The sequence below is a fragment of the Cadophora gregata genome (genome assembly GCF_030347475.1).
Source record: "Cadophora gregata isolate MNR1 chromosome Unknown scaffold_2, whole genome shotgun sequence".
Classification (NCBI taxonomy): domain Eukaryota; kingdom Fungi; phylum Ascomycota; class Leotiomycetes; order Helotiales; family Ploettnerulaceae; genus Cadophora; species Cadophora gregata.
Window position 1 is genome coordinate 2,859,147 of NW_026695925.1, and position 26,287 is coordinate 2,885,433.

The 26,287-nt window shown below is 48.9% G+C and overlaps 11 protein-coding genes across 12 annotated transcripts; 6 read left to right on the top strand and 5 right to left on the bottom strand.

Moving 5' to 3' along the window:
• Window positions 1-69: 69 nt before the first annotated feature.
• Window positions 70-4,118, top strand: INP52 (inositol polyphosphate 5-phosphatase; the record flags this gene model as incomplete). The annotated part of the gene is made up of 6 exons (XM_058501770.1): window positions 70-641; window positions 691-2,022; window positions 2,073-2,611; window positions 2,661-2,770; window positions 2,817-2,926; window positions 2,975-4,118. The coding sequence occupies 6 exons, from the start codon at window positions 70-72 to the stop codon at window positions 4,116-4,118; spliced, it is 3,807 nt and encodes a 1,268-aa protein (XP_058363092.1).
• Window positions 4,119-5,021: 903 nt separating this feature from the next.
• ONS95_008223 (uncharacterized protein) lies at window positions 5,022-6,949 on the top strand (the record flags this gene model as incomplete). The annotated part of the gene is made up of 2 exons (XM_058501771.1): window positions 5,022-6,054; window positions 6,103-6,949. The coding sequence occupies exons 1-2, from the start codon at window positions 5,096-5,098 to the stop codon at window positions 6,947-6,949; spliced, it is 1,806 nt and encodes a 601-aa protein (XP_058363093.1). The 5' UTR covers window positions 5,022-5,095.
• Window positions 6,950-8,485: 1,536 nt separating this feature from the next.
• ONS95_008224 (uncharacterized protein) lies at window positions 8,486-9,970 on the top strand. The gene has a single exon (XM_058501772.1). It carries the CDS (start codon window positions 8,503-8,505, stop codon window positions 9,952-9,954), a length of 1,452 nt encoding a protein of 483 aa, XP_058363094.1. The 5' UTR covers window positions 8,486-8,502; the 3' UTR covers window positions 9,955-9,970.
• An 870-nt stretch (window positions 9,971-10,840) lies between these two features.
• On the bottom strand, window positions 10,841-11,644 carry IKS1_2 (putative serine/threonine-protein kinase iks1; the record flags this gene model as incomplete). Its single annotated transcript, XM_058501773.1, has 1 exon — window positions 10,841-11,644. Exon 1 carries the CDS (start codon window positions 11,519-11,521, stop codon window positions 10,841-10,843), a length of 681 nt encoding a protein of 226 aa, XP_058363095.1. The 5' UTR covers window positions 11,522-11,644.
• A 138-nt stretch (window positions 11,645-11,782) lies between these two features.
• ONS95_008226 (uncharacterized protein) lies at window positions 11,783-16,452 on the bottom strand. 2 transcript variants are annotated; one of them, XM_058501774.1, is made up of 8 exons: window positions 16,429-16,452; window positions 15,079-16,338; window positions 14,228-15,033; window positions 14,133-14,180; window positions 13,795-14,084; window positions 13,561-13,714; window positions 12,406-13,417; window positions 11,783-12,357 (listed from the first exon to the last, which is right to left on the bottom strand). In XM_058501774.1, the coding sequence occupies exons 2-8, from the start codon at window positions 15,353-15,355 to the stop codon at window positions 12,206-12,208; spliced, it is 2,739 nt and encodes a 912-aa protein (XP_058363096.1). In that variant the 5' UTR covers window positions 15,356-16,338; window positions 16,429-16,452; the 3' UTR covers window positions 11,783-12,205. The 2 variants fall into 2 exon arrangements, with proteins under 2 accessions (XP_058363096.1, XP_058363097.1); XM_058501775.1 differs by having other exon boundaries at window positions 11,783-13,417.
• A 148-nt stretch (window positions 16,453-16,600) lies between these two features.
• On the bottom strand, window positions 16,601-17,957 carry ONS95_008227 (uncharacterized protein; the record flags this gene model as incomplete). Its single annotated transcript, XM_058501776.1, has 3 exons — window positions 16,601-16,855; window positions 16,906-17,777; window positions 17,885-17,957. 3 exons carry the CDS (start codon window positions 17,955-17,957, stop codon window positions 16,601-16,603), a joined length of 1,200 nt encoding a protein of 399 aa, XP_058363098.1.
• A 1,315-nt stretch (window positions 17,958-19,272) lies between these two features.
• Window positions 19,273-19,803, top strand: ONS95_008228 (uncharacterized protein; the record flags this gene model as incomplete). The annotated part of the gene is made up of 1 exon (XM_058501777.1): window positions 19,273-19,803. One exon carries the CDS (start codon window positions 19,273-19,275, stop codon window positions 19,801-19,803), a length of 531 nt encoding a protein of 176 aa, XP_058363099.1.
• Window positions 19,804-19,829: 26 nt separating this feature from the next.
• ONS95_008229 (uncharacterized protein) lies at window positions 19,830-21,212 on the top strand (the record flags this gene model as incomplete). The annotated part of the gene is made up of 1 exon (XM_058501778.1): window positions 19,830-21,212. One exon carries the CDS (start codon window positions 19,830-19,832, stop codon window positions 21,210-21,212), a length of 1,383 nt encoding a protein of 460 aa, XP_058363100.1.
• Window positions 21,213-21,788: 576 nt separating this feature from the next.
• On the bottom strand, window positions 21,789-22,546 carry ONS95_008230 (uncharacterized protein; the record flags this gene model as incomplete). The annotated part of the gene is made up of 2 exons (XM_058501779.1): window positions 21,789-22,240; window positions 22,390-22,546. 2 exons carry the CDS (start codon window positions 22,544-22,546, stop codon window positions 21,789-21,791), a joined length of 609 nt encoding a protein of 202 aa, XP_058363101.1.
• A 508-nt stretch (window positions 22,547-23,054) lies between these two features.
• ONS95_008231 (uncharacterized protein) lies at window positions 23,055-24,438 on the top strand. Its single transcript, XM_058501780.1, has 4 exons — window positions 23,055-23,318; window positions 23,384-23,444; window positions 23,540-24,075; window positions 24,128-24,438. Exons 1-4 carry the CDS (start codon window positions 23,294-23,296, stop codon window positions 24,211-24,213), a joined length of 708 nt encoding a protein of 235 aa, XP_058363102.1. The 5' UTR covers window positions 23,055-23,293; the 3' UTR covers window positions 24,214-24,438.
• A 1,003-nt stretch (window positions 24,439-25,441) lies between these two features.
• ONS95_008232 (uncharacterized protein) lies at window positions 25,442-26,244 on the bottom strand (the record flags this gene model as incomplete). Its single annotated transcript, XM_058501781.1, has 2 exons — window positions 26,177-26,244; window positions 25,442-26,032 (listed from the first exon to the last, which is right to left on the bottom strand). Exon 2 carries the CDS (start codon window positions 25,841-25,843, stop codon window positions 25,442-25,444), a length of 402 nt encoding a protein of 133 aa, XP_058363103.1. The 5' UTR covers window positions 25,844-26,032; window positions 26,177-26,244.
• Window positions 26,245-26,287: the final 43 nt, after the last annotated feature.

A 26,287-nucleotide genomic window follows, 5' to 3' on the forward strand; every position in this document is an offset into this window, starting at 1 on the left:
AGGCGTGAAGAAATTCAAGATGCGACAAGACATCGACCATAACCAAGACCTAATCTCGAACTCCCCAGTATGTCTATTCGCGTACTCCTGCGCGAATACCCTCACCGGTCCATTGCTCTTGTGACGCCCTCCTACGCCCTCATCTTCCGCCATAGTCCGACAACAAATGATGCCATTGCCAACGGGACCCTGCTTTCGGTACAAGGAACTGGTCGGACGTCGATAGATGGGCAAAATGCTCCACGATGCATGGTCGAATTCGCAGATGTGTCTTCGGTGGATTTGAGCGACTATCGAACATTAAGCCCGCTGCCCATACATGGAACGCTGGGATTGATCACAATCAACAATGATGTATTTCTGTGCGTGGTAACTGGTGCTACAAAGGTGGCATCTGTCAGGCCGGGGGAAACAGTGGAAAAGATATTTGGGGTGGCGTTCTACTGTCTGAATAATGGCGATTACGATAATACATTTGGAGAACATTTGGACCCGTATGCTTCGGAGGGGCAGGATTACGGCCAGAATATAAGTCGAAGAGATCCTTTGGAGCATCCATGTGTGGAACTTCAGAAGCTGCTGGGAAATGGAAGCTTCTATTACAGCACGGACTTCGATGTTACAAACAGGCTGCAGGATAGGTTTGGGTTCTGGAAATCTCCCTTGTTGCTTAATACTCACCTGTAACAGATCCACAGATGCGGCTACCTTCGATATTGACAATCTCGATGACTCTTTTCTTTGGAACTCCTATATGATCAGTCCTTTAGTTAAGTTTAGATCACGGCTTCTACCACAAGAGAGGGATGCATTGGATAGTTCACGGATATTGACATCCGCAATTCGTGGTTTCGTCCTGACAATTACGATACCTTCCTCGTCTGCACCTTTACGGACAACAAGGACTGGACTTCCATCATCGTTGACATTGATATCACGGTTATCGTGCCGAAGAGCCGGAACCAGGTTTAACAGTCGGGGGATAGATGATGACGGAAATGTTGCAAATTTCGTGGAGTCTGAGACCATATACTGGAGTCCTTCTGTAGTTGGACAATCAGATCCTTCAACCTCAGAGAAGCCATCTGGAATTTGCTTCTCGTATGCACAAATCAGGGGTTCAGTGCCGGTCTTCTGGGAGCAGGCAGCAGGTCTTCTCCCAGGTCAGCAGAAGATCACCGTCACTCGGTCACCTGAAGGTACCCAACCGGCATTTGACAAACATTTTGGAGAACTGGAACAGAATTATGGATCAGTTCATGTTGTAAATCTGCTGAGCGAGACGAAACCAGGCGAGGCTGAATTGACAAACCTCTACCGATATGGGGTGAGACACTCTGCCCTCAATCATACAGAAGGACAGAACTCGCACGACCATCAGCTCTTACGAGAAACAGAATTCGATTTCCACGCCGAGACCAAAGGTCCCAATGGATATGAGGCCGCAAGCATGATCCGGAGGTTGATTGAGAATTCTGCAGATGGATTTGCATACTATCTCTCAGAGGAGATCGATGATTCTGCAGAAGACCCACAGGAAAAGTCCCCGCGAAGAATCGTTGTTGTGTTACAGCAAGAAGGAGTCTTTCGCACCAACTGCCTTGACTGCCTGGACAGAACCAACTTAATCCAAACAATCATTTCACAGATGGCTATGGAATCATTCCTTGCTCATCGAGGCGAACGTGCGGCTTCAGATTTCTGGGTGCGACACTCGAGTCTGTGGGCTGACAACGGCGATGCACTTTCACGAATTTATGCCGGAACAGGAGCCCTCAAGTCTTCATTTACGAGACATGGCAAGATGTCAATAGCTGGCGCAATTGCCGATGCGAGGAAAAGTGCAACTAGATTATACATCAACAATTTTGCCGACAAAGGTCGACAAAACACAATCGATGTCTTGCTCGGGAGAATGATGGGGCAGACCCCGGTGCATCTTTTTGATCCTATGAATGACTATGTGACTGCCGAGCTTTCCAAGAGAAGTTCCGAGTTTTCGTCTTCCGAGTCAATCAACATGTAAGTCTTCCCTAGCCTATGAGGTCACCAATGGCTAACATTCGCGTCAGATGGGCTGGAACTTTCAACTTGAATGGCCGCACGACAGGTATTGAGGAAGATCTGTCAGAATGGCTCTGTCCAAACCTCCCAGCATCTCAACAGCACCCCGAGATTGTAGCCGTAGGCTTCCAAGAAATCGTCGAACTCAGTCCTCAGCAAATAATGAACAGTGATCCAACGCGGAAACAGGCATGGGAACGAGCAGTCCGTAAGACGTTAAATCGACATGCCCGTGCTGCTGGGAGTGAGCATTATGTGCTTCTCCGAAGTGGACAACTTGTTGGCGCTGCGCTTTGTATATTTGTCAAGTCGTCCGTTCTCCGTAACATCAAGAATGTTGAAGGCTCTTTCAAGAAAACTGGAATGTCTGGTATGGCGGGAAATAAAGGAGCAGTAGCCATTAGGATGGACTATGCGAACACTCAAATCTGTTTTGTGACGGCACATCTGGCTGCTGGCTTTGCCAACTACGAAGAAAGAAACAGAGACTACAACACGATTCATCATGGTTTGAGATTTCAGCGAAATCGAGGAATCGATAATCATGGTATGTGTGATTGGAGCACATAATCCTTGACCTCGCTAACTTGCCTTAGATAGTGTCATTTGGATCGGCGATTTCAACTACAGAATTGGCCTTGGGGCAGACAAGGTCAAGCAGCTCATTAAAGCTGGTGACCTAGAGACGCTATATGAGAATGATCAGGTACGTTTGACAGGGTGTCTTCGCTGCAATTGCTAACTTCTCGTAGTTAAATCTTCAGATGGTGGCAGGACTCACGTTCCCATACTACTCTGAGGCTAGGATCACTTTCAACCCTACCTACAAATATGATCTTGGAAATGACACTTACGACACTTCGTAAGTTCCCCAGCCTAGCAGTTACAAGATGCGCTCTAACAGCAACAGCGAGAAAGCGAGAATCCCTGCATGGACGGATCGTATCCTTAGGAAGGGTACCAATCTTCGACAGATCAACTACAACACAGCTTCGCTTCGCTTCTCTGATCATCGGCCAGTCTATGCGACCTTCCAATGTACGGTAAGCATAGTTGATGAAGCTCGTCGGGAAGCCCTTAGTCGAGAAATATACGAGAAACGCCGTTACGAAGTCGGTGGAAACACAGCAAGCAACCCGAATGATGAGTCCGATGACGAAGACCTCATCGGGTATGACTCTATCGAACCCGGATTACCACCAGCCAGTTCTGATTCGCGGAAATGGTGGCTAGATAATGGTCAGCCAGCACGCTCCAATGTCCAACCCCAGCAGAAAGGACAAACTCTAAATCCAAACCGTCCATCCAATCCTTATACACCGACTGATGAACCCGATTGGGTCACGGTACCTCGGATGGAGCAAGGTCGACGACAGACTACTTCATCCAATACTCCCCCTCCTCCCAATCCACGACCTTCAACTTCAAACAATACGAACGGTACCCGAAAGTTACCACCGCCATTCAATCCATCTTCATCTGTGTCCAGTGTCACGAGAAGCCTGGCACAAAACTCTATTTCTGACGATGTACCAAAACCGCTACCAAGGATGCAAAGTCAGCAAGCACTCTCAGATCGTCGACTATCAACATCTACCGTGAGCTCTTCAGGAAAGAAAGCGCCACCGCCTGTCGCTCGCAAACCAGTTCACCTCTCAGCATCGCCATCACTGACATCGTCCCCCACACTATCCACCGTATCCGTAGCATCACAATCACGACCAACCTACCCTGTACCAAAACCACGTCAAACAACAGCAGATCACACTGGCTTTGCACCACCTCCACGACGCAATACCGGCGGCATTGGCTCAACGGTTGGGGCTAGCTATGGGAGAAGAGATATCGAGGATAGGAGAGAAGTGATGAGAGATACTGCGACCCCGCCGCCTCCTCCACAGCCGAGGAGAGGAGCGAGGAAGACTCCTGTGAATGGAAATAGTGACGATGAAGGAGCGAGGCCATCGCTTCCGCCTAGAAGGCCGACGGATCTTTTGGCAAACGATGAACCCATGAGCAGTATGCAAGGCTGGGAGGCTCTGAAGCCTAATTGACACGAGGGCGCTCGAGGCATCAGGACTTGAGGGCATTCGCGGCTTTGCAACTCTGCATCAAGCTTAATCATGAGAACATCGAAGCTGTTTACAATCGGCGCCCAGGAGAGGTACAATGAAAGGATACGAACGGGTCATGTCGGTCTTGACGGTCTTGACGATGACATTATGACGGCGTCATGGAGGTGAAAATTCTTTGAGACAAAATTACTTACGATTTAGACATAGAAGTGCAGAGAATACAAACATGACTATACAGCCTGATGTTCCATCTGACGTTTTCTAGACATCCAGAGGACCCTCTCCCGCCCTTTGCGCGCTGTGCGGCTGTCAGCATTGAGAATGCCCTTTTTGCTCTGTAAGGCTCCGGGTGCCTGTGATACGCGAGGTCCGCCCTTTCAACCACTCCACCAACCAGAACCTTGGGTCTCGGTGAGTTCGGCCAACCACATTCAGTATCCTGTTCGCTCTAAATAAAGCCTAGGAAGTATTGCTGATCGGCTACTGCCGGTTGGGTAGTATGTCATCTGAAAAACAGCCCCCATTTTGATGGCCGGGGCCGGATTAGGAGTTTGGATGCAACATTGAGGAAGCACTGTCACAAGGCTGCGTTTACTAACTAAGCTGCACGAACAGTAATGCTCTCACTATGAGTCGATAGGTTTCCCACAGGGCGCCTGTGATGGCTTTGTGGCTTGAAGCTGGATATCCCCCTGCAGAATCACACTATTAGACTACTCGGTGAGGCAGCCTTGCCTGCCGAGTGACTGATAATTGGCTGCCGCTCACAAGCGAGTGTTAGGAGCTCTTCAGATCACCGAGTAACAAATCCGTGGATATTTAACTCATGGTCTTCTCTCCTCAAGTGTTTCTATTTCTCATTACAATTAACTCACTCTCGCTCGCTCTACAGAATCATCGATTGATTCTTCGCTCGATCAATCAGTTGGGTTCTTGCTAGACGAGACGAAGGCACCATGGACCTCCCCAACACCAACGCCAACATTATCCCTAATGCATCTTCAGATCCAAATGTTAATCAATCACCATCTCAGAAGCCAATTATATTTCAATGTCAAGCACGAAATCCAAATCCAAATCCATTCTCAGATCCCTGTTACCCGCAGCCAGACCTCATCTCCGTCTCCCGCAACGGCACCCTCCTCGTAACAAACATCACCAAATACCTCTCCACCCTCCCACACCCCATCGAAATAGTCGAGGAACTCGTCGCCGTCTGCGCCGTAACATCCTCCCTCCTAACCTCCCTCAATAGCACTCTTCTCCGCTTCCCGCACCTCAATCTCTCACTCGCTAAATCCTTCATCGCGCCACTATGTCACGACATCCTCTTCGCCTTCAAGCTCCTCGGCGACCGCGTCCAAGAAGCGAAACGCATGCGTGTGTTCGAGCCCAATGATGTGGGACTCGTGCGTCTCCCGCGCTGTGCGTGGACGCTAGTTCTTGGCACGGAAGCGAAAGTCGCTGCCTTGAGGAGCAGACTGTATGTGGAGAAGTATCGAGTCAGAGTGCTGATTGAGGCTGTTGCTTATGAGGGGTTGAGAGGATTAGAGGGGAAGAGTAGGAGGGAGGAGGATGAGTTGAGGAGTTTGAGGAGGATGTTGCCGCTTGTTGCGGAGAGGTTGGTGGGTGTGCAGAGGGATTATAAGCCTAGGTTGATGAGGCTTAGTGGGTTGGTTGTGGATGAGACGTTGGTTCTTCCTGAGGCTGTGATGAGGACTGCACCGATGAAGAACGTTGTTGTTCCTGCTTTTGCGGCTCCTATGCCAGCTCCTGCTCCTGTTCTTGTTTCAGTTACAGCTCCTATTCCAGTTACTCGACCAAGTGTAGAAATCACTCACGAGAAACCTTGCAGCGAGAAAATGGGTCTCAAGGCAACGATCAGTACCCATTCTCTCGCTTCCACGTCCTCCAGGTTTGTCATTCCCATCTCAACCCGTACAGCAAAATTAATTTTACGCAGCATCACCGTCCACGATGATTCCATTCTTGAAACCTGGCTCCTACGCTGTAATCGCCCAAAGAAAGACCTAAAATCACGCACCTCTATCCTCGGTCTCCCCCTCCTCTCAACACACACCTACAGCACCACAACCCACTACGTCAAGCCCCTCCCCTCCACCCCCTCTGAAACAGCTTCCCTCCTCGCCTCCTGTCACGGCATTCAATCACCGACTGAACACCTCACCACTGTCCGTCGCACCGTCCTGGAAATGGACGACGACGCCCAATGGGAGATCCAGAAACTGATCGAAGCCCGCGAGAAAGCCTGTTCATCCGAGAAAGTAAGTCGCAAATGGATGGTCATCGGTCTCCTCGAGCGGAACCGACGAAAGTTGTCGCCATGCAAAGGAGATAGGAGATGGTGGAGCTTGAAGAAGAAAGAGTGTATCACCGAGTGGGTGTTGGTGTTGAGAGGCGAGACAGCTGATACGGAGAGGAGAGCTGTGCCGGAGAAGCATGAGAATGCTTGGAAGGAGAGGGATAAGCCTGTCAAGGCTGCTGCTCCTTCTCCTCCGCCTCCTCCTCCTCCTGCTGCTGCGGTCGCAGCACCAGCTCAGGTTCAGAGCCTGGTTGCAAATGCACCTGTGGTACAGCAACCACAACAAAGCACGATCCTCCGCCACGTTGAGAACAGGCGCGTCCTGAGCGTGGAAGAAGCAGAATTCAAGATGCGCGAAATCGTCGCTGATCTGTTTATTCAGAATGAAGACTTGGAGACGGATTCTGAAGAAGATGATGATGAAAGCGAGGAGGATGAGAGCGAGATCGAAGATGATGTCCAGAGTGAAGTGGAAGGAGACGATTGAGATCAGATCAGATCCGAATACGTTGATGAGGCCGAGAGGCTTCTTGATGCGATTGCTGGTTGCGAGAGCAACCGGACCATTTACGTTGGATTTATGAGATCCAGACCTTCTTTACTTGCTTTATGACTTCATGATCTTGATGATTCTCGTCCCTCTTTCTCCCTTTCTATGTCTCTCTCGCTCTCGCTCTCTTTCCTCTCTCTAGTTTCAGTCGAGTTTCTGGTGTGTGGGTATAATGGCAATATTTGGTTCTTGTCTTCTCTCGGTGTTGGGATTGGATTTGGCTGAACTTGTAGAAGTCAGTGGGAGGATTTCTGGATTTCCGCATGTTTCTCGTTCTCATTTCCATTTTTTGTTTGAACTTTGAATACGAGTTTCCATTGTAAGTTTCATGTGCGGGAGTAAAAGGGGCGAAGATTAGGTACACATTTTGAGTCATAGCATCATCGGAAAATTTAAATAATAAACAGAATAAAAGAGACAAAGACTTAAGACAGGAGAGAATTTAGTACTTCTGTGGTAATAACAAACGGGTAGCAACCTGGCTCTCTCTTGAATGGTCAGGTTGAAGTCCGGATAAGATTGATCGTAGTATCCACTTTGATGCATTGCATGAGACTCAACATCACGAGGAACCCTATCCACAGCGTCTCATAACCTCGTCATTTCATCAGTTCATTACCCCCTACCTGTCCGCACCTAATGGAAAACACGAGATCTTCAACCCAAGCTTGGAGTATATACCATCCTCCTGTCACACATCGCTGTTCCGTATTACACGCATCCGACGGCGAGGGGCCATATTGCGACGATCCCAAGAGCAGCAAAGCCAATTCCCGACCCTGCCAACAAGCAACTTGACAATACTGTGTTGACCTCAACTGGGATTTGTACCCTGAGCGGATAGATAGCGCTTTTTCTGATACGTGGGTACAAACTACTTTTCGAGGGATCACTGGAGCTGCGGAGAATGGATGCAAGACATGTTCTCTGCTTTTGGAAGGCATTTTAGCTGTTTCGAAATCATCGAATGATAATGCTACTTATGATGGGGAGATACTAGAGAATAGCCATCTGAGAATACATATCAGAAAACAGGGATCTGTGTTGGTGGCTATCCACCAGAAAGTAGATACCGCTACGTCAGCGTGCTAGGTGTAAGTGGTAGCCCTTGCCCGATTGCGAATATTGGCTATGCCGAATATGTGCCCTTTCGCCTCGATTTGGTAGCGTTGACTGCGTTTGTGAAGAAGCACATGGCTCAGTGCTTAAAGGGCCATTCAAATTGCTACTCTACTGAGCTAAAGGTTCGTCCGAGTCGTGTTATAGATGTGGGTCGAGATGTAACTCAGCAAGATGTCGTCTTGACGACTTTGGAAGATAGTAATGTTCAATATGTCACCCTGAGTCATTGTTGTCAGTTCTGCGCTTCATACATTTCCTGGGTTGATATTTCGTGGGACGATTCCAAGCTCCTCTCATTTTCTGATTATCGACCTAGAACCAAAACAACTGCTCACATCTGAACGTATTCAGGGGGTTCCAACCCAAACATGCTCACGACCACCCGGCAAACCTTGGAAGAACGATGTCGCAACATTCCATTCTCCCAGCTCCCAAAGAGTTTCCAGGATGCCGTACAGATTATTCGCGCGCTTGGATTTCGCTATATCTGGATAGACTCACTCTGCATCATCCAAGATGATACAGCCGACTGGGAACTTGAATCTGCCAAGATGGCCGGAATATACATGGAATCCTGCCTGACGCTAGCAGCAACCGCGTCGATTGATTCAGATGGGGGATTCTTCTTCAATCGATATACACGTCAGTCTGGAGTAAGAACAACGAGCATGAAGACCTTCGAGTTTCAGCGAACCTTCGGGGGCGTGGAGTGCACGTTATATGTCCGCTCTGCACTTGAAAGTGGTCACTTGTCAATTGCAGAAGCACCTTGGCTGCCCAAGTTTCCTACACATACGACGCCTTTGCTGCATCGAGCTTGGGCATACCAGGAGCGGATGCTTGCTCCGAGAACACTTCATGTGAACACGGATGAAATGCTCTGGGAATGCAAAGAGTGTACTCTTTGCGAATGTGGCTCTCTCGCGTGGTATCGTGAGCAATCAAACCCTGAGCACTTAGGACATGAGAAGCCTTTTGCTATTGAATCTATCTCAACCCTCAAAGGCAAAGTAGCTCGAGTGATGAGTCTGGACAAGTCTTTCGCGGAAGTGCACATGGCGTGGCAACAAATCGTCAAGCAATATACCATGTTGAAACTCACCAAAGAATCCGACAGGCTTCCTGCTCTTTCTGGTCTGGCAAGCTTCCTGTCACAGAGACTCCAGACACGATATTTTGCTGGCTTGTGGGAAGACACTCTGGCCGTTGATCTACTGTGGCAGCGAGCCCGCTACGATACTTTAGGATTATGCTCGCGGGACACACAGTCGGGCATTCCGTCTTGGTCCTGGGCTTCCATAGTAAGGGTTCACGCAAGTGCAGAGACCATCGATCGATATAGCCATATACGGCAAAGTTCACTTTATTTTATCAAAGACAGTCGACTCGATTTTATCCATGCAGACTGTCAGGTCATCGGCAGCAATCCGTTCGGCCAAGTATCTGGAGGCATGATCACCATTTCGGGAGCGTGTATCAGCGTGAGCCTTTATTTGAAAGCGGGATCTCCGTGGGCGCAAAGTCGGTCACGAGTCTTCTTTCGAAGAGGAACGGGATTGGTGACAAAACCAAGCTTGGAGTGGAACACTGTGGAGCTCGATATTCTGTGGCCGGACGAGCCATCAGAGGTGGTAGATGGAGACATATTGTCGTGTGTCTTGATTGGCAAAGAAGAGCCTGTTATGAATGATAGAGGTTACGCCGTTGTTTTGAAAGGTATAGAAGCCGATATATATCGAAGGGTTGGCATTTTGAGATTGTATCCGGTAAAAATGGAATGGTGGGATGGAGTCATGCCTACAACTGTCCGTGTCATCTAGACAGTATTCGATTGAGAAAGAATCCCCATTTTCAGAGGCGGAGCTTCAGACAGCTACTTTCTAGATTCTACGTTTCCACCTGGCGAAGCTCAGAAGGTAACAGCAGCCTCTCTTTGTGATCAATGCGGCTTAGAGTACCTGGTGACTCAAAGCGACGATGCGATCATGCGACTGTCCTTTCCTGAACTGCTTTCTCTCTGTCTGAATTTCTTCTCATGATGATAATGGGACAGCTAGAATAAACTCCGCCTCTCAATTCAACGTAGAAGTCAAAATCCACTCTAATAACATTCTTTGCAGCCTGACTTTACTTCCGAAAACTACGGTGGGTGAGCAAGTGCAAGTTTTGGTTGAGAGGAAGGTTAACGGGATCTCTGAGTCGGATCCGCAGCAAAATGAAAGCAGTGAAGGCTAGAACGAGTGTAGCAGATTTTATTTGCCTGAATCAAGCGTTTGGTTTGAAAGCGAGCGTGTAAAGCGCGGCATGTGGTGGAGATAAGTAACCGTGGTGGTACGTAAAGAAAGATCTCAATGCGCTACACAGGGCGATTAGCCCTGATGATATAGGCGGTATGAAGATATCGTTGTCAAGTGAGGGCAGAATCTCTAACCAGGCGGGAGACGACTAATCTTACCTAGCGTACACCACCATCTAAGTCCATCGCTAGATTTTGAAGAGATCTCATGAAATAACAGAGCTTACGGTACCAGTCTTCAAGTTGCTGGGTTGCAAGTGTTGTAGAACATTCGATCTAAAATATGAGAGAAGTGCCAAAACCCCAGCTCTGGTCCATCCATTCTGTCGACCTTGACTGCTCTATCAAAATGGCCGCAAAAAACCCACCAAACATCTTACTCCAGGATTATGATTGTTCCGAAGTGCGCTTCAGAGACCTTGCCCGCTGCGTAAAGTGTTCAAACTTTCCTCTGCAGATGGCCTATCAGTAGGGCGCAAAGCTAGTAATCTGCCCAGCAAGTTGTAGAGAAGTAGTGGTAAATCAGGTCGTTCAATCCTGTACGTGCTGGTCATTTGGAATCCGGACCATGATACTATTGCTTCTCTGGGAATCTCGAGATCCGTGTCTTCCTCACCAAGGCTGAGCCTCGGTGCTTCGAAAGGCAGTCTACCAAAACACATGAAGTGCAAGATGAGGCCAAGGCAGAAAACGTCCGATTTCGTACTGTAATTTCCATATTGGCCGTATTCATCTTGCTTCAGCAGCTCAGGAGCAATGTAGCCGTCCTGTGGTCTGGAGTCATAGTTATATTGGGTGTCCGGTTTCTGATCGACCCGAACATCCCCAAAATCGCTAATCAGAGCGCGGAACTCAGTATCCTGCTGCTGAAGTAAAACATTTGATAGTTTCAGATCCTGATGGAGATGTCCATTCTCATGTAAATATGCAAGGCCAGTTGTTATGTTCTTAAGTATTGTGGCAACCTCTTCGATGGACAGTCTTCTCTGCGGCAAAACTGGAGCTACTACTTCTGCTTGTGGCAATTCTTGGCGCCTTCGTATTCTCTCTTTCAATAACTCCTTAGTACTAAAGCTATTCAAATACGGCATTACGTAAGTCTTCAGGTCTCCTGCGTTACAATATTCTTGTAATATAAAAACGCAGGGGATGCTAGGAGTGAACTGGTTGATTTGAAAATATTCCAACCAGACGTGGCGATAAGAGACAATATTTGGATGCGATAATTTTGAGAGCAGTTGGATTCAACGGGGACTTATTTGTAAGTTTCGGTACAACAAAGCCATTTGAAAGAAAATGACTCACTCTTCTCTATCCGGCCAATGAGGCCATGGTCAAGATCAACTGGAATTCTCTTGCACGCGAAAAGTTCTAACGAACTGAGTGGCATAAGTCTGTGCACTACAGCTTCCTCGCTTGTGTGAGGAATTGTGCTTCAAACATGATATCCTCTACTTTGCGTTTTTGTAGCACGACTAATATATGTTTAAAAGAAAATACATGGTGACCAACTGAACTTTCTTAGTCAAAGAAGAGTTCTTCTAACTAAGAAATTTGAATTTGATATCCTGACTCTGTTAAAACTCATATTCGACGTTTTCAAGCTTGTAGCGCATGGACTTATGCCACCCAGTTCGCAACAGGTCAGACTTGAAAATTTACCCAGGAGTCGCACCAATGTCCTCACCTAAGCTCACAGTATCCAGCTCATGCCTGATGAGCAGAACAATCCCTCCACCGCCCCTCCCGAGTTCCTTCTCCTCCGCAAAGAATTTTCAGAGATAATTGGGAGTGAAGGTCTTCTCTCCGTGATTAGAGTAAGAAGTTCCGGTCTCTGGAATGGTCTGAGTCTCGGTCATTTCGTCGCTTTGCCGAAGCAATTGGAAGTAGTCACCAGACAAGAAAGCGTTGGTATTCACTGCAGTACCTGGAGGATGAATCAGTTACGAGAGCATCCATTTTTGAGCAACCTTACGATTCAATCGTAATAGTTCGTTATCATGTACTTCACTACTGGCTGGGCAGTATGTACCCCCCGTATTTGATTCGGGGCCCTCAGCGAGACTCTTAGGGTCAGGCTTGCTGGAATGCTTGAAGGTCTGAGCCTCCGAATTTGGTTCATTACGATTCGGGATGCCTGCTACTTCACCCTCTTCCCATCTATACTTTGGTACCGCAGACTCAGCAGTCGCACCGCTCAGACTGGATACAGGGCTCCCTCTACTTCTGCCATGGCCTGGATCGGAACTGTCTTCGCTAGCAAGCGAAGCTGTCTTTAGTGGCTTATGCGCGGACTGACTTGCTTCTTCAGGATTCACGCTTTTGTGTGCAAGCATCTTCTGTCGTTGAATAGACTGCATGATCGGATCCTTGTCGGAAGTGGTTGCTGTGACGTATGACTCGGTGATCGCACCCCATTCCCAGCTTCTTCTATTCACCTTGGGGGTGGAATTAAGCAATACAGGGTCAATGAACAGACTTGAATGGTCGTCCGAACTCCAATATTCGATTTCGTTTTTCTTGGCGGGGTCATCCGGGATAGATATTATATCTGGATATGTGGTTGAAGGTCTCCCGCCGTAAATGACATCCAAAGACTGTGAGGGAAATGGATTCATTTTATCCAGGTATTTTGGATTGTCTCCGATATCGACAAAAGACGGTCTCACATGTCCATCCGGGTCCACTTTGATCGTGCTTCGACTCTGAGGCTGTGATGTGGCCAAGCTGTCTCTTCCACTTGCGGATCCATCCGAACCCTCGTCGTCATATGGCGGGAGAGATTTCAGAGCGAGAGACCTTAAGTGGCTGATAACATGATCTTCCATAGAACCGGGTACCTCCATGGTGCTACAGAGTGGACAAGACTCGAACAGAGGCCCAATGATCTGAGCGTTTCTATCGGCAATCGCTCGAATTTGGGCTTCAGTGTAGGAGCCGTGGCTGTTGCGCATGTGTTCAAGGTATGTGTCCTTAATATCAAAAATCTAGAGTCCAGTCAGATCAGCAGGCAATCTTTGATGATAATACCACAGTGAAGTGACAATATTGCATCTTTACACGAGGGCGCAGTTCACTCGAAAATCCGCAGAACACAACATCGAATGACAAGCAGGGAGAAGAGTCATACAAGAACACCATGGGATTTTGAGGTACACCGCCAACGTAAAGCATGTTCACGCATGTGCTGGAGCCATCCTTCCCTATTGTTGTAGAGGCTGTCCGGCTGATCGCATTGCTCGAATAGACAGACGTAGGCGTCGAGGTCATTTTTGACGTGTGCTCTGTACCAACTGTCAGATGAAAAGGTACAAAGAATTAAAGTGCTTTCGAGGAACAGGACAATACTGGTTTACGGACGTACCTCCATTTATTGTCGTCAGCTACATCGAGACTAGGGAGAGCATGAAAGCAGAAAGGGCATGTGATCTCGTCAATCAGTTGGCAGCAATAGATCCAATCCTTTTCGAGATTGAGCTTCAGTTTATGTTCCATCTCCTCAATATGGTTTATGAGGCTGGGGTACCGATCCGGGTTGCTCGTTGCTCTCTGATGGGTAATGCGCTGGATGTCATTTTGAGTTCCTGCACGAGTGACAGAAATCTCTTTGTCATTTGTGCTACCTTCATCTACGCCAATTGACCCTAATTCCTCCTCCGAGGAATTAGCAAATAATCAGTGATTGCTTTTTAAAGATCTCACCCGAGTAAGATGACGCGGCAGAAACAAGCTCCACATACCCGGCCTCAACTATTCCAATCATCAGCATTTTATTTTCTTCATTGGTCTGGTCGTACCTGAGGCTGAGGGATGTGGTCGCCGAATCCAAACAACCTCCCAATGAGCTCTTTTAGCTCGTCTTCTTTGACGTACCGGCAGGGGATAAACTGTGAGGCTTGGCATGTTTGGCATGTTTTATGGTCCTCAAGTCGTTGTCTTTTGAGTTTGTTATACTTCTGCCTCAAACGACCCGTCGGAGCTGGAGGAAATACGAGCTCTTCGTGGTTACCAAGAGCAACGGTTTTTGTGACCGAGATTACGGATGGGGCAGACACTTTTTTAAAGGCATCGGCAGCCAAAGTCGTGGCACTGACGGCTTTCGATTCGACAGTGTTTTGGTCCCGTTTTGAAGTTCGGGACTGATCATGGACTGCAAGCGAGACTTCTGGAGAATTGCTTTGCTGGTCCACTGCAGGCAGCGTCACTACCGGCTGTAAGGCTGACCTTCTTATTTTGATCGGATTGGCCCCGTATCGTGACCTTCGATAGAGAATTCTCTTTCGTCGCAAAACCATGGTAGCTGCGAGGCGTTGCAAAATAATGTCTTGGATACTGGGAAATCGTCCAAAAACGTAATTGGTGAAGATCAGTCGTAAGCATGCTTCGACATCGTTTCCTTCATCGTCCTTGATCTGGAAAGATTCTGCTGCTTTTTGGTTCTGTGACTCTTTACTGGCCCTGCGAATGGTATTTGTGAGTCGGTAAAGAAGACTTATGTCCTTAGCGATAGCTTGACGGGATCGATCAACGGTAGGAGATGAAGTTGATTCATCGCGATCCAAGTACTCTTTATGGCTCTTGCAGGCGCTCAGTGCTGCCGAGCCTAACACTGTCAGCAAGCTCCACTCAAGGTATTACTGTGACGTACAATTCTTGATACTGTCGTTCAGGTCGTCCAAAAGACCTATAACGATCTCGATAATCTCGGGGGCCTCTCTAAGTCGATGGTCCATTGATCCTCCGCCTGGAGTAAACACGCCGATATTGTTGGCCCATAGAGAGAATCGTGCAAGTTGGTCCTCACTCAAGGAGAGCTCTCGTGGATGGACAGTAGCCGATCGCTGGAGGTAATCCTGGAACGAAATCATGCAGAGCTCAGCAAGATCAGAAACGCTGACCTGTGTCGAACGCTGATCTGTCGCCATACTCTTCTTAGATACCGAGAATATATTGCCGATGAGCTATGATATCCAAGCAAAAACCAGATTTCTCTCATACACCCCACGCCTTGTTGTACATGTAAACGTTCACTGAGTTGATAATTATCGGAGGTTATGATGAAGCTGAAGGATTACAATTGTGGATCGAGGCGGCCCAAATTTATAACCAGCGAAATGAGCCGCATTCAGCGCTGTCCCGCATTTCCTTTGTTTACCACCTTTTTTCTATACAAACACGAGTCTTCCAAAGACACTACTCAAATTGACACTTACAAAATTAATCAGCCTTTGTTAGATAAGCTAGCTGCCCCTTTGTCTCCTTTGACTTTAATAACGTTAAAACCTTTTTATAAAACTAATTATAAAAATGATATCTAGGCCGAGGAGGGAGAGGAAATTTGTTACGGTAGAGAATTGCCCCGCGTGCAGTTTCTCCCTGGAGAATGTTACGGAGATTTTGGTGCTGGATATTGTGGATGCGAGGGAAGGTCTAGCTGTTTAATCAGCAAGTATGCTTTGCCAACCAGAGAGAAGCTTCCATCGGGGTACCAGCATAAGATGCAGATTTCATCTCATCTCATCATGTACATGCATGGAGATGTTGTGTTGATTTCATTTCCAATTTATGGTTATGCGCGTAGAGAATCGAAAAGTAAACAACATACGAAGCAGTAAACAACGCCCGCTCAGGCGTCTTGATAGACGTTATTACATTCCCAAGCTTAATCGGACCTGAAGGAGGGGGTGGAAAGTCCCATGTTGGGGCGTAGAAATAGAATGGTGTTTGGTTCGCCATCTTTGAGTGGATGTATCCATGAGGCTCCAAAGATCGGCAATATCCTAAGAAATAAGTGAAGTGATAATCTGGTAAGGTTGAAGCTCCCTACAAACTACATGTGGAAAGGCCTAGCGGAAGCTGAAGCTGATCGATACGTTGTATGTGATGAGGTAACCGAGCGTGTAGCTAGCTGCATTTGGGTTAGCCTCATTTACAGCAATTTGCAGCAAGCGAAAAATGAACTTAAACGGAGATGTGGAGGCATGGGGGCCTTGTTTACTTTTGCATTTGTTTTCTGCGTCAAGCCTATTGCTTAAGCGACATATTTTAATATCTCCAAATCGAGTAAAAGCATCCATCGACTTCGCTTTCGTTGCTTTTTTCTAGTACTACACAAACATTCGATCCAAACATCATACACATCCCACTAAAACCAGCACTAAAGGACAACTCTATCGGCCCTTCGCGCTCTTCTTCCTTCGTACAGCTTTACCGTTGCCATTGGGAGCTGTGGTTTTGACTTTCTCGGGGACTTCGAAATCATCTGCGCCGGAGGAGCTGGATGGTGCACCTTCGTCGTCGTCGATGTCGGACTCGGAATCGGTGGCTGGCTTTGGGAAGAAGCGGGAGGTGGCTTTGTTCAAAACCCAGATTGGGACGCGGACGAGGGCGGTGTCTCTGATGGTTGGCTGGGCGAGTTCATTGGGCTGTGATTATGTTAGTAGTTGTAATTGGGAGGCGAGGTATAAGCACTCACATCAAGGAGGAACTCCTGGATCTCGCCGTCTTCATTGGCTTGCTCAAGGAACACGTTTCCAACTGAATCAACCACCAAGATCTTGCCATTCTCAGCGACAACACGCTTTCTTGGTCCAGTTGAACCGCTAGGAGGAGTGGCCGCTGGAGAGGCACGGGCAGCCTTGATACCCTTGGTCTTCTTCTCAGACTTGTCTTTCTTGGAGTCCTTCTCCTGCATTCTTCGCATGCGGCGGTTCATTGCCTGGCCAGCTGATGGATCCGAGTTGTCATCAGCAGTAGGAGGTGTAGCAGTTCCTTCCAAGCCTGGGATGTTGAGGTTGTCGCCCCAAGCAGCATGTCGTGCGAACTTGATGTATCTGCCGACGAATTCCTGCTGTCTCTTCCAGCTCATGTACAGCGCAAGCCAGTGTCCACCACCTCCAACGAAGATGAAGAGCCCCAAAAGAACCGAACCAAGACCAGGTCGGAATCTGGCGTAGTAGTATCCAGTACCCTTCCACTTGGGGAAACCGTTGCTCAAGAAATGGTCATAACGTTCTCGGCCAGAGCCACGGAGGATATTGGTCACTATGCCCAGGCGTGCGAATCGATCGCTGGCAGCTTTGGCAGTAGCTTTGATCTCTGCCTGAGTAGGCCCCTTGCTAACGTGGACACCTGGCTTCTTCGACTTTGCCTTATCCTTCCCAGTCGACTTGTTGGCAATGAATTGCTGCTTGACTTTGTCGGGGTGTAGGGTTCGAGACTTCTTCTTGTAGGCCTTGTTGATGTCCTCTTGGTTCGCAGAAGGAGTAATGCCTAGGAAATCGTAGAAAGAGACGCCGACTCCCTCGGAAGCTTCAACCTCATCGCGCAGACGGAAGATTTCTTGATCTGTGATTTTGGTGACGAGTCAGTACTTGACACGTTCGTAGTGGAATGTGCAGCAATTGTAGCAATTGTCCAGAAAGCATTGCTTGAACTAGGGATATTTTACTGACCTTCTTTGCTCCAGGCAGCGACAGACGCGGTTAAGCAGGCAAGAATGCCCACAGTGAGGACGGAAAGCCTCATGTTTGTTTGGTGGTTGAGAAAGAAAGAGAGGGGCCACAGCGCTGAAGTGTCGTCGTTGTACTCTGGTGTGGTCTTGACTTTTTCTCGAGAAGCCAGCGAGGCACTCGGTTCGGCATGGGCTTGGGTGTGGGTGTGGTTTGGGCTGCAGGGGACCTTGTGGAGGTCCAGGGTCCGACCCGCTTGGCTCCAGATCCAGGATGCGATGGGAATGCAATAAAGTATTGTAACAAATGGGACTCTCTGCTCAGGGCTCCGTAGTGGCTTGCATCCAACTGAAGCTGGTGAGAGTTAAGGCTGGGAGGCTGGCTAGCTGCTGTGTTGTGCCTTGCTGTATCCAGTGATGACCATGCACGAGTGAAAGTGAATGCACGGGCGAGTAGCTGCAGAACACAGTGCAGAAAAATGCAAATACGGCAATAGTTGAGCGAAACGGAGCTGGAGCAGCCGTTTGGTTGGTAATATACCTAGGATGGGTAAGGTAGGTATGGAATGGGGAGAAGAGGAGAAGAGAGACAGCAAACAAACAGGCTTTAGGTTTACTTATAAAAGTCTTCATGTCCCACCAGCACTTCTACGACTCTTTTCCTTTCCCTCTCCCTCTCCCTCTCCTCTCTTCCTCTCTTTCTCACACGACCTCTTTATGTGCCCCGCCCTGGATTATTGCACCACCACAACCTCCAATTCCACCCTGCTGGTGCCAGGATCATAAGCGTTTCAGCTTCTCTGACGAATCCCCGAATTTCTATTTCCAGCATTTCGAGCGATGGCCACAATCTTCAGGCAGTAATTGAGGCCGCTATCTCACCAACAGCCCAGGCCGCCGGGCTGGGGCAAGGGTCGCGGGAGTGGGACAGATCGCTCGTTGATTGAGCTTCCCGTCCCCCTGAAATATTTTCCCGGAGACAGACATCACCCTAGCTTGTTCACGACTCAATTCGTTTCTATCTCACCATCAATCCTCAGATCAAGACTTCTCGGCCGAATCCTCGCAAGTACGCGTCAAACCGAATCACTGAACATTCCAACACGAGGTCAGTAAGTCGTGTTCTTTGCCATTCATTGTCTGCTGCCTTGCAAGGGGTACGTACGAGTCCAAAGAACTGCTTCTGATATCATAGTATTTGACAGATCTCGAAAGAACCCATCTGTCACAAAGAACTTCCACCGCGTTCAATACAAAATCCTGAATCAATACTATCAGATTCACGTCCACGTACAAGAATAGTCTCGACCAGATCGCTTCATCCTCTCAACATATTTGACTTCTGTACCTTTCTTGAATCTGCAATCTTACACAACCACCTCCAACCACGAAATGTCGCGCATCCAGATCCCTCTCGATGTCCTTACATCGCGTCTGAACCTCTCAGATCGTTTCGCCAGCGTGCGATCGCAATCTTTAGGTTCTAGATTTGCAAACCTCAAGCCTGTCTCCGAGTTCCTTGATTTCAAGAGGCTGTCGAAGCCAGCCAATTTCACTGAGATCCAGTCAAGAGTTAACTACAACTTGGGATACTTCTCCAGTAACTATGCCGTCGTATTCACCATGCTCAGCATCTACAGCTTGCTGACGAACCTCTGGCTTCTCTTTGATCTGATTCTGATCATTGGTGGCATCTGGGGTATCGGCAAGCTTGGAGGAGCCGACTTGGACATTGGTGTTTTCCGCGCCACCTCATCCCAACTCTACACTGGTCTCCTGGTGATCGCAGTTCCCCTCACGTTCTTCGCAGGACCATTCTCCACACTTCTATGGCTCATCGGCGCAAGCGGAGTCAGCATTCTTGGACACGCCTCGTTCATGGACAAACCGATCGATGAGGCTTTTTCCGGGGAGGCGGTCTAGATGGTCGGCCGCGATCTCCCAAATTTATGCCCTCATGGGGAAGACCACCGGGGGCGAAGGGGAGCAGAAGGAGGCGGCAGTGGGAGCGGGAGCAAGGATTTTGGAACGAGGCTCGTGTGGAAGAGCTCGACAGCGACGATACAGATACACAGGGAGTTGGTTTGAATTATGATAAAAAACGATTTGCCAGCGATCCACTTCATTTCACGGGTGGCGACTTGGGATCGGCTTCTAGGGTTAGACGGAGTTATGCTTTTGGCGATTCGGAAGATTCTTCTGGGGACTCTATAGAGTCTGAAGTAGAAGGTACAGATGCTTTGCAGATTGCTTTACGGGATAAAGAGGAGGCACTAGTCCAGTCTGCTCTTGCACGGATCAGACGGGCTCAAGAAAAGGGGAAGAGGGAGGTGAAACTTAATCAAGACGAGCTGAATGCATTGGAGAACCGTAGAAAACGTATGCAGGCTGCTGCAACGGCCAAGGCACGAAAAGGAAGCGGTTCCGGTGGTGGAAGTGACAGGCAAAAGAGGCGACGAAGCGACAGGATCTCAGTTCCAATCTCGGCTGCTACAGAAGCTATCAGTCGACCAAGCAGTCGACCTAGCAGCCGCAGAGACATTACCAGATCCAAACGATCTGATGAAGTGCCGCATCCTCCAGCAGCCGCCAACCCACCAGGAATGCTCGTGGCCGGACCTGATGGCCTCGCTTACGCCCCATTAGGAACCTACCCCTCCAACAGCTCACTCTCCAACTCTCAACCTCCAAGCCGTAATTCTCCTTCACGCCCACGCTCGGCAACAACCCAACAACTCCGCGGCCAACCACCTCCGATTCCCTACTTTTCACACCAACAACCACCCAACTCGCGTCATTTCTCAGAAGGCATGCGTCCAGCATCTTCATCAAGCAATAGCTCACGCCGTCCCCTCCCAGACGAAGCAGACTGGCAACCGACAAACTCCCGGCGAAGTTCTGCAGCATCTTCGCATTCTCAAGGCTTCATGGTCGACCCGTTCGACTACCAAGTCTCCTCCGACACACCTCCACCGATTCCCAGTCAATATCAACAGCAAGCCCAACAAGGTCGTCGCCACGTCTCCAACCCAGCAGACATCTCCTACTCCTCCATCAGTCGCACACCACCTGGCTATCCTCCTTCCGCTCAAACCTCATCACGTTTCCCGGCTGCCTCCTCAGATCCGAGTCTTAGACATCGCTCGTCACGCGGCCCCGGCGCGTTCGAGAGCAGTTCTGAGGAGGAAGACGAGAGTGATGATTTGGGGAATGGGGTCCAGGTTTTTGTGGAGGAGGAGAGGGAGCCTGAACGGGAGAGGGAGAGGGAACGTGAGAAAGACAAGGCTGTTGCAAGGAAGCCAGTTGGGGGGAGGAAGAGGGGGAAGAGGTAAGAGGGTTTCTTGGTTGATGGTGCTGTGGGAGGTGACGGGGAGTGGGTCGTGGGAACTTCGTGCTCTTATTACTTTGAACTTGAACTGCATTCATGGCATTGCATTATAGACTATTACTACTCTGCTTTTAATGGTATTCATCTTTCTCTCTTCTCGACCCTCTTGCAAATGTTTACACTCAATGCATTCAGTCCACAACGAACGACTACTTGACTCAAAATAATCTTTTATCTAGGTCTGTCTGTCTGCTATAAACATGAAAAGATAGATAGATGTCTGTCTTACTGGCTAGATGGTCTGTTGTCATTGTTGTATGAAGTGAAGGAACCGCCATACGTCTTTTCTCCTCAAGCTGGGTCTCGTGAGAACCTGGTATCCAAAAACGCCATACTCCAAAAGAAAGGAAACTTTATGTCCAAATCATCACCCCTCCGCCCCTCACTGCGATTTCCTGTCGTCCTATACTCCCTGTTCCCCAGAGCAGAGTAGCTCAATTCATGATCTATGTACCCGCCTACCCACGTAGCTACAAGTCTTTCCTTTTCCAAAGTTTCTCCCGGAGCCAGAGGAACAACCTCACATAAACATTTTCGCCAAACTAACCGCACCGCCCACACCTCCCATCCCCCCAAGCACACTCCCCAACCCACTCAACGCACCAAGACTCCCAGATCCCTCAACATGCGTCCTCTCAAACTGCATACCCCCATCCCTCCCCCTACTCACTCCATACCCACTTCCCCCAAACCCCCCACTCCCTCCATACCCACCCGCACCTCCCGCCATACCAAACATCCTCTCAATCCCCGCAGGCAATCTGATTCCAAACTTCGCAAGCAGACCAGTGAGAGCGCCGCCTGTGATCAACGGCATGATGACGAGGATGAACACTTTCATGGGGTGCTTCTTCATGTAGTAGACTAGATCGCGGAGGAGCCGCCGGAGCTTGTGGTACATTCGCGAGAGGTACCCATGGCGCGGGGAGCGCTTGTAGAAGGAGGAGGAGGAGCGGTGACTAGGGTTGAATCCTGTTGGGGGGTGGGATGTCAGTTGCTGGCGAGAGGGTAGGATGGTATGAGGAGGAAGGAAGAGGAGGGGTATGGGAATGGGAATGGAACGTTGTATGAGGGACGGGAGATGGGGGATTGGATTGAGGAGAGAGGACGGAGGAACATACCAAAGAACGAACTCCTCGACGAGTTATGTCTGTGATCACCCCCTCCGAAAATCGAACTCGCGCGCGGAGAGCCGTGCGAAGAGTGGTGTTTACTGCTCTTGCGGTGGTGGTGTCCCGAGGACGAGCCTATTTCTGAGACGCCATCGAACCAGCCCATTTTTTGACCTGACTTGTGCTGTGTTCCTATTTCTTTATTTCCAATTGGGTTTGCGACTGTACCAGGGTTTAGAAGTTTAGATGAGAGTTTGAGTTCGGACGAGGTGCGTTGGATTGGAATATGTGACTTGTTGGTGGTTTGGTTGGTTGGAGAGCTTGAGCTTGGACTTGAAGACTGCGAAATGTGCAGGTAGAAAGCTTGTTGATTCAGTAAATATAGGTAGGGTCGTCGCCGTATATGTTTAGTAAGATACTGGTGGAGTAGATGTACACTTCCAGTCGAGCTCGCGAGTCAGTCTCCGTTGTTGGGCCGCAAGAAGTAGCGGTTGATGGTTGTGGAGCTGTTCAAATGGAAGTGAAGCTCAGGAGGTCAGCTCCAGCTTCAGCCAACCAACCCCAGCCCCTCCAATAAATTCCTGCCCCGGCGGTAAGAGTCAGGAGCAGCCGAGCTGTGGCAGGGGTCCTACACGTGATATTTAAGCTAGACTGGACTGAGAATAGCGGGGCAACAAAACGGAGATGTGGCTTTATCGTTTTAGCATGTGCACCGCCACGATCAGTGACGCATGAGATAGTGGCAGCTGTCGCGACCAAGCTGGTGGAACATCCGAGGGGCAGAAACAACTTCACTTCGTTCCATTCCTACCTTTTTGCCTCCTCTCAACCCTTCTAGACTGCGCATAGTCTCTACTGGACAACTAAAGGTCCTTCAAACCATTCTAGATACCAAAAGAAATAGAAAGTCAGAATGGCGGGACTCCCAGTTGACTACTGTAAGTACAGCCTCGTCAGCCTTCTGATTCGGATACTTGAAAAAGAGACATGCTAATAAGTACAGATGCCGCCCTGGGAATACCCTCTTCAGCCTCCCAGCAGCAGATCCGAGATGCGTATAAAAGGTATACCACTTCCCCACTTACCTATTTTGTTCGGGCTTCATCCCTTGGCTCAACTGTAACTCCAGGTAACGATCCAGGCTAACATCAACCTCCAGAGCAGCGCTCAAAACGCACCCCGACCGCGTCTCCTCCGACTCCCCCGAACGTGCAGAGCGTACCCGTAAATTTCAGCTAATAAACGATGCCTACTATACCCTATCCGACCCTTCACGCCGCTCTGACTACGACTCGGCCCGCAAATACCACGGTTTCGGCTCTGGTGCCTCGACCGCCTCAACAGCCTACGACTCAGACGATGATTCCACTATTCCAGACCCTGGTGAGGATGCTCGTGCGGCTGGTGGCTTTCCATGGAGTTCGTTTGGATTTGGGGCTAAGGCGAAGAATAAGGAAGAAGAGCAGAAGTTTGGGAATGAGCAGTTTGAGGATGTGTTTGAAGAGATGTTGAGGGAGGAGGGGATGGCTGAGAATGGGGGTGTGCCGACGGGGAAGTTCTGGAGTGTTGTTGGTGGGTTGAGTGGTGGTGCGATGGGGTTTATTGTGGCGAATTTTGGAGGGATGGTTGCTGGTGCTGTGGCAGGGAACAGGCTTGGTGCAGTAAGGGACGCGAAGGGGAAGAGTGTTTATGCTGGTATGTTTCTTTGACTTGAGTGGGATGGCTCAAGGTGCTAATGTTCTGGCAGTCTTCCAGGAGTTGCCGCAGGATGCGAAGGGGAAGCTTTTGAGCCAGCTTGCTGCAAAGGTTTTTAGTCATGCAGTGGGAATTTGAGGTGGGGTTTGCCAGAGCTGCGATAAACGCGGTCACTTAGCCGAATCAAGGAACGGAAAGAATTGAAGGAAACAGTAACGAGATACCAGACCTGGGTCGGAAGGCGTTGCGGAATCTCCACATATACAGGAAGCATGGCTTTTTTCGAGATCGAGGAAATTGAGATGCAGAACAAGCGATTAAATTAAGTAGGTAGATAGACGAATTAAATCATTCAAATGCACAAAGCCTCGAGCTTCTTTCCAGTTCCAGTTCTCGCAACAAATAATGACAGACGTCCCCTTTTCGCTTAAATCCAAACAAAGCGAAGCGACACGACCTGCCAAGAAACTCCAAAAAAAATATCATATTTCTTTCGAGAGACCGCGCATAAGTGCGCACTTCAAAATGGAGTTTCCCTATCTCTTAGGATTACTTACAAGTGAAAATACTCCAATGACAGTACCGGGTTTATCACAGAACCTCAATGGTACCTGGAGATAACGAGGTAGGTGTAATTGTGGTCCTCTTCGTAGGACGCAACATGGAATGGCGGCGCTAACGGGTGGCAAGATATGTTTTCAGGACACTCGATTTGAGGTGTCTGATGTGAGATAGCTTGTAGTATTGAAGGTTGACGGAGGTTAATAAAAGTGAGAAGTAGGACTGGAGCTGGTGTGAGTCGTGGGCCGGAAAGCCGGGGGGATCAAGTGCGTGTTGAGGAGGTAGGGGGAAGATATTGTTAAGATTATGGTATTATGAAGAAATTCGAGCACAGGTGCTCATGGGGTTGTGAGGAAAGGTCAGGTGGGGTCCATTAAATCTTAAAAGGATGAATTTCCAGACATTACTGTTGAGTACCGAAGTATGACACAATCATGGCGACCACTGATGGGCACGATAGTCGTTCGGAAGAATTTGCTTTTCAGGGTACTAACGGCAAGTCATCGATATAATCCCAAGGACCTCGCCCCTCCAACGATTCAATTACGCACAAACTCCAGCCTCAGTCAATGATGACCCGGTACACACACCAGATTCGCAGTCGCAATTTCTCCCACACGGAATTCCTGAGGCGACAAAGAAACGCGAGGTACACGTGCAAGAACCGTCCACGCAGCTCCGGGAGTCGCAGTCGCAGTTGCTGGTACACGGTGTTAGTCCTTGCTGTAAGTAGGAGCCGGTCGGGCAGGTTGGCTAGGATTCAATACATGTTAGTGAACGTGCTCCTTACGACGCTAGATAAGCTCTACACCAAAGATGTGGAGCAACAGGTTGCGGAAAAGGAGGTGCTTACAGTAGCAGTGCTCGTAACCGTAACAGTCGACGTCTTAGGCACCTCAATACATCCACACAGCGTACTCAGCACATTAACCCTCATATTCTTCTTGCAGTTTTCCCACGCATTGCAGGCGGCGCCTGTACATTTCGTTGCTCGCTTCGCGACTGGTGTCACCGTAGCTGTGACTGTCGTCAAGACTGGAGATTTGGGAAAGGCTTTTGCGCAGAAAGATTGAGCGGGTGGGTTAGTGGAGAGGAACAAAAGCTCTTTGTAGGGTAGGGACTGGCAGGCGTTGCCTGCTACGGCTACTGCGGAGGTGGATGTTGAGAGGGTGGTGAGGAGTAGGGTGAAGACTTTTGTGAGCTTCATTGTGACTTGTGAGTATCGTGGAGGTTGTTCACTTTACATGGATGAGAAGGAGGGTGATCTTGAAGTGGAAACGGGAATTTCAGGCGGTGAATTGATTATTATAGTCTGATTCTTCTTATTTGTCTTGCACACAGTTATACTTGAATTGGTTGTTCTGGCCAACTGTTCAAGCTCGTGGCTGTCTCTCATCTAGATTTCCAAAAGTTAGTGTGAAGGCTGCATCTGTTTGCGATTAAGTGGGGAGTCCAGGCCAGTGGCCCGCAAGTGGCTTGACAGTAGGTGGTTTGTAAATGCAAGCGAAAGATGGGGGAGCGGGCTCGATCCAGAACGTACATATTAGCTGGTATTCAGCTATGCCTTAGGAATACACAAACCAATGAAAAGCTGAAAATATAGTGGCATGATGTGGTGGTGGACGGCGGGGAGGGCTGACAGCAATGGCGC